This window comes from Pteropus alecto, unplaced genomic scaffold (assembly GCF_000325575.1).
Source record: "Pteropus alecto unplaced genomic scaffold, ASM32557v1 scaffold42, whole genome shotgun sequence".
Classification (NCBI taxonomy): Eukaryota; Metazoa; Chordata; class Mammalia; order Chiroptera; family Pteropodidae; genus Pteropus; species Pteropus alecto.
Window position 1 is genome coordinate 1,020,435 of NW_006434825.1, and position 5,160 is coordinate 1,025,594.

The window sequence follows — 5,160 nt, forward strand, 5'->3', positions numbered from 1 at the left end:
CTCCGTTCCTACAAAACCCTCTTTGATGCAGCAGAAACGATGATCAGCCTTCAGCTAGGAATCTTTAACTATGAAGAGGTAATGGGGTGGGGTGGCGGGACATGGACATTGCCAATTGCACCAAGCTTTTATGAAAATTAGAAAAAGCACCCCCTTCAAGTGCTTCCCCAGTTGATGTCACCCCTTGCATTCATGGCCTGGCAAATAAATGGTAACTATGAACAAAAAGGTTCCCCTTCCTCCAGGCAGACAGCCCCATACTCACTCACCCTGGGAACTCCAGCTCATAGAAGAATATCAGGTACTGGCTACTCGGGGGAAAGCTGTGCTGGGGGGTCCCTGCAAGAGAATGCTCTTGGCCTTAGACAGAAATGGTGCCCATATTTGGAAAGGGCAGCAGTGGGAAGTAGGGGCACAGCCCTTTCCCTCTCCTGGCAGCTCTTGAGAGCACTGCCCATACTGTCAGTCCCCAGGCAGAAAAAGATCTTTCTGCCTAGCTCTGAGGACAAGTTTTCCCTCTGAGGGTGCCTAATGGAAGAGGTGGCCTAAAGGATACAGGGCCCCAGGAATGATTCTGTCTTTCTTCCTGACAGGTCCTGGACTACAGCCCAGTGCTAGGCTCCTTCTTAATTGGGTCCTGCATTATTTTCATGACATTTGTGGTGCTGAATCTATTTATCTCTGTTATCCTGGTGGCCTTCAATGAAGAGCAAAAATACTATCAGGTAAATGAATCCCTTTGGCCTATTCTTCAACAGTCATTGACCTTGACCTAGGAAGAAGCTGGCTGAGCAGCATTAGACCTTAGGGGAACTTAAGAGACCACTGTAGCGTATAGAGCCCAGGGCTGGCTTGGTGTTTGGGGATTGGCTGATTGGATATTTCTGGTCAATGGGGGCATTTATAGGGACACAAAAGCTATCTTAAGTTTTAGCTTGCTAACATGGCACTCCTGGCAGGAATGGCTCTATCTTAGGCCTAGAAATTTATTTAAACAAGTTGTATGACAACTTTGGTTTAAATTTTGAGAAACTGCCAAACTGTTTTCCAAATCAGCTGCGCCATTTCACATTCTCAGTAGCAAAGCATAAGGGGCTTTGTACATAAATTCCAAACCACATCTGATGGGGGTGGTGGAGGGATTCTGCCATTTTCATCAGAAGGGAAGAAGCAACCCCCTGAGGATAAAGGTGGGAGCACACACCCTTGGGAGTCCCTGAAGGAGGTGAATTCCAACACAAAAGCAACTCTAAACAATGAAGTGACTTTGGCAGAGACCAAGTTGGACAATAAAATCATGGTTTCCCATTAGAAAGAAAAGCCCCCAGTGAGTATGTTTCTAAATACACAGCATGGTTCTTTCTCCCTCTGCAGCTATCAGAGGAAGGAGAGATCGTCAATTTACTGCTGATGAAAATACTCAGTTTCCTAGGCATTAAATGTAAAACACAGGAACCTGCAAACAGTAGTGAGCAGCCTGAGTTGCTGTCAGAGGCCCGACATCCTCAACCTGCACCAGCTGCGCCCCAAGTTTAAGCTCTTCACCTACACACAATCATGTGTAGAGTAGTTAAAGACAAGAGCCTCGGACTTAAATTTAACAGTGATTCTGTAATCTCTCCAAGTCAATGTTTTTCTGTGTCCACAGATGTGTTACTGAGCCTGACAATTAAAAAACTAATAAAGTATGTATATATGCAGGTACAATTGCCACTACTGTGATAGACTGTTTGTTCAAATGTATTTTCTCCTAGAAATAAAACAAATATTGTCTGGAGTTTGAGGGAAAAAAATGTCCTCTACAGACTAATTATTTCATCTTCTTAGTTGGGAGTTGCCTTTGAATGATTCTAGTTCAGAGTTTCTCAAACTGTCTGAAAGATTCTAATGGATGTCATTTTGGTTTGCTAGGGCAGCTGAAACAATACCACAAACTAGGTAGCTTAAAACAATAGAAATTTATTGTCTCACAGTTCTAGAGGATAGAAGCCCCAAACCAAGGTGTCAGTAGGGCCATTCTCCCTTGGAAGGCCCTGCAGAGTAATCCTCTCTTTTAGCTTCTAGTGTTTGCCAGAAATTCTTGGCATTCCTTGGCTTGCAGATGCATCACTCTAATCTCTCTTTGCCATCATATGGCCTTCTTCCTAGTATTCTTTCTCTGTGTTTCTTTTCTTCTAAGGACACTAGTCACATTGGATTAAGGGCCCACCTTACTCCATTATAACTGCATCTTAATTACATCTGCAACTATACCTATTTCCATATTTGGTCATATTCTGAAGAACTTCAATGTATCTCTTTAGGGGATACAATCCAACCCCCCAAAATGTTTCTGGATCAAATAAATGTGGGAAACACTAGATTATAAAGGTTATACAAGTTCTTTAGCATGGGAATTGTCAGAGCTTTTAATAAGCTAAATGTGTACTGTGAGTTTCCTGGGATGAGATGAGCATGAGCGACAAAGTATATAATGTTTCCCAAACTTCTTTCACCAAGGCATCTAATACTGCAGCATCTCAGTCAGGGCAAGTCTTCCTTACATGATACATTGGGAATTGTTGATCTACACCAGTGGTTCTCAACCTTGGCTGCATGCTAGAATCCCTAGACTTCTTCCCAATATCTCTGAGATAAAGTCAGAATATCATCATCAGAATATCTCTGGGCTAGGATCGAGGTGTCAATATATTTCAAGCCCCCCAGATGATTCCAATGTATAGTCAGACTATGCTCTAAATTCTGAGAACCACAGATCTAGATAATAAAAGGGGAAATGTGTGGATAAGTACACATTTCCCCCCGCCCATGCAGGGGAAGGCCCTCACATATACTCTCCAGTTCACCCTGTTCCTCCTCACACACCCATTGCAGCATATACTCCAGGTTGCCTGCTCCTTGCTTTCTTCCTTGCTATCAGAATCTCAACTTTGTTCACGTAGCACCTACCCCTTCCCCACACGACTCCTGGGAAGGTTGACTCTGTAACCACCTCAAGGTAAACCTGATTTGTCTTAGTAATGGTGATCTACTTCCCCTGACAGTGAACAGTTTAGTGTGCACATGACCCAGTCTGGACAGTGAAAAATGAGAGGTCTCTAGGACACTTCTAGAAAAAGTCCACTTGCTAATAAAAGAAACACATAGAGATGGGCTCTTCTGCTGCTGGACATTGTCTATGAAAGACTCCTGAAACTTTAGTAGCTACCTTGAGACCATGAGGAACAATCCGAAGATGACAGAGCAGAAAGATGAGAGGAATACGCAGGCTCGATGAGGTATTTAAACAGCTGATTTAATCAACCCAGGAGCTGAACTACTGCTAGCCTTTTATGTGGATGAGAGCTTCAATGTCATTTTATGATGGTTGAATCAGTATCTTACCCTACTACCATGACAATCAAAACTCAGGATCCTTTATAAACAGAGTGCTACATAACATGAACTATACATAAAACCTTAGGGATTTCATCATCTATTCATCCTAAAATCAATCACCATTCTTTATGGTGAGCTATATATGAGATGCTCATCAAATAGACATAACAAGGTGTGCATGTCTCCCGATAGGCTTGTACAGACACATACCCAGATACATACAAAACTGTCTGTTTTAAAGACGAAAAGTTCTAAGATCTGGAGAAGTTGTAAATTCTTCATTTCTCTTCCTCATCTTTCCCATCTATGCTCCACTTTTCTATTGACTATAAATATCAAACTGGCAACTCCTTCAATCATACTGTTATGTGTGGAGGAAAGACTGTTTTATGACATGATCCCTGCCAACCGCCAGCTAGCTAGATCCAGGAACAACAGAGATTGTTTCCTGTAAATCCCCTCAGAGACTGTCTGACTCCTCCCATATGCCCCAAGCCCTGCTGGTTCTTGGAGTAGGCCTTTGCCCTGATTCCAGCAAGTATGTAAGGTGGTTTCCCCTTATCTGGGGTGGGTCATGCCCAATACTCCTATCCATCCTGCCCTTTTCTACATAATTCTTTAGCACCTGCCATGCCCCACTCCACTCCTGGGCGAATTAAACTTTCCGAGCCTCCAAATCTTCACCTGTAAAGTGAGTTTAATACCTACCAGAAAGAGGTTTGGAGAGGATTAAAAAGATAATGTTTGCACAGTCTCAGACATGTAGCAAGGGCTCAATAAATGGCTATTATTTACTCAGATGAAAACAGAGCATGACAGCGCTTGCAAGGCACTGCACAAATATGCTTATAATCCCAGTATTATAAGTGAGGCAGAAGCTCAGTGCAACAACATATGGGCCTTCCGAACACACACTTCAAAGTGCCCATTCTGTAATACTTGAGGTGTGGAGCCTGAAGTGCTTTTCACTCCAGTATTTCTTTGCTGTTTTATGCCCACTTCATAAAATTTGTGTTGAAAGTGAGGTCTTTCCCAGAACTTGTTTTCTGTCTCCTTGGATCAGGACATGTCTTCTGCTTTTCTCAGAAGACCCTGGTCACAGGGTTGGCTGCTTAAGCAAGAAAACACCATGCTAGGTCTCAACTCTCTGCCATTTGATTGCTGCTGCATTAACTGACCGGCTTCAGCCCAGTCCCCACCTAAGAAGCCACTCCCGACATTTAGGCAAGTCCTTGGCCCTCTGAGTTTTATGATTCTGTCTGTCCTCTGTTTGGGGACCCTGAGCCTTTTGGGATCTGTAAAGTATAAAGTGGGTTCCTGGATTGTTTTCGAAAAGTCAAAAAGAAACCACATTTTCAGCGTACTTTTGGTCAAATGCCCAACAACCAACCTTCAGTTGGAATAATTCTATTTGGACCTGGATATGAATCTTGCTCTGAAGGAAGGCAGGACTGCACCCTTTAACAGGACTGGGAGCACCCCTCATTCCCTGGGAACCCCTGGCCCAAAGGCATGGGAATGCACTGGCCCAGCAAAGCCATCCCTGCCTGCAGCCCTTGTCACCATTCTGGCAGGTCACGGAGCCGGGAGTTGCTGACCTAGCTAGCACTTTCACTCTCCGGAAGCGACGCCCAAGCCACAGCCCCACCCCTCCCGGGTAGGCCCTGCCCCTGGTACCCCTGCCCTCGGGAATTCAGGCCCTTCTGCGAGCGCACCCCTTCCAGGGTGCTGTGCAGCCGTATCAGGCCCCGCCCCGCCTGGGGCCCCACCCCCGCTCGCGGG

The 5,160-nt window shown here is 44.7% G+C and overlaps 2 protein-coding genes across 2 annotated transcripts in view; both read left to right on the forward strand.

Moving 5' to 3' along the window:
* The window catches only part of PKD1L2 (polycystin 1 like 2), an 87,349-nt gene extending 85,813 nt beyond the window's left edge, over positions 1–1,536 (forward strand). The window contains exons 41-43 of the mRNA XM_006909849.2: positions 1–78; positions 594–725; positions 1,375–1,536. The exon at positions 1–78 is cut by the window's left edge and continues 7 nt beyond it. Coding sequence (XP_006909911.1) covers positions 1–78; positions 594–725; positions 1,375–1,536 — 372 coding nt within the window. The remainder of the gene's footprint in view (positions 79–593; positions 726–1,374) is intronic.
* A 2,472-nt stretch (positions 1,537–4,008) lies between these two features.
* Positions 4,009–5,160, forward strand: part of GCSH (glycine cleavage system protein H) — a 13,107-nt gene continuing 11,955 nt past the window's right edge. Inside the window, exon 1 of the mRNA XM_015587658.2 lies at positions 4,009–4,064. Coding sequence (XP_015443144.1) covers positions 4,009–4,064 — 56 coding nt within the window. The remainder of the gene's footprint in view (positions 4,065–5,160) is intronic.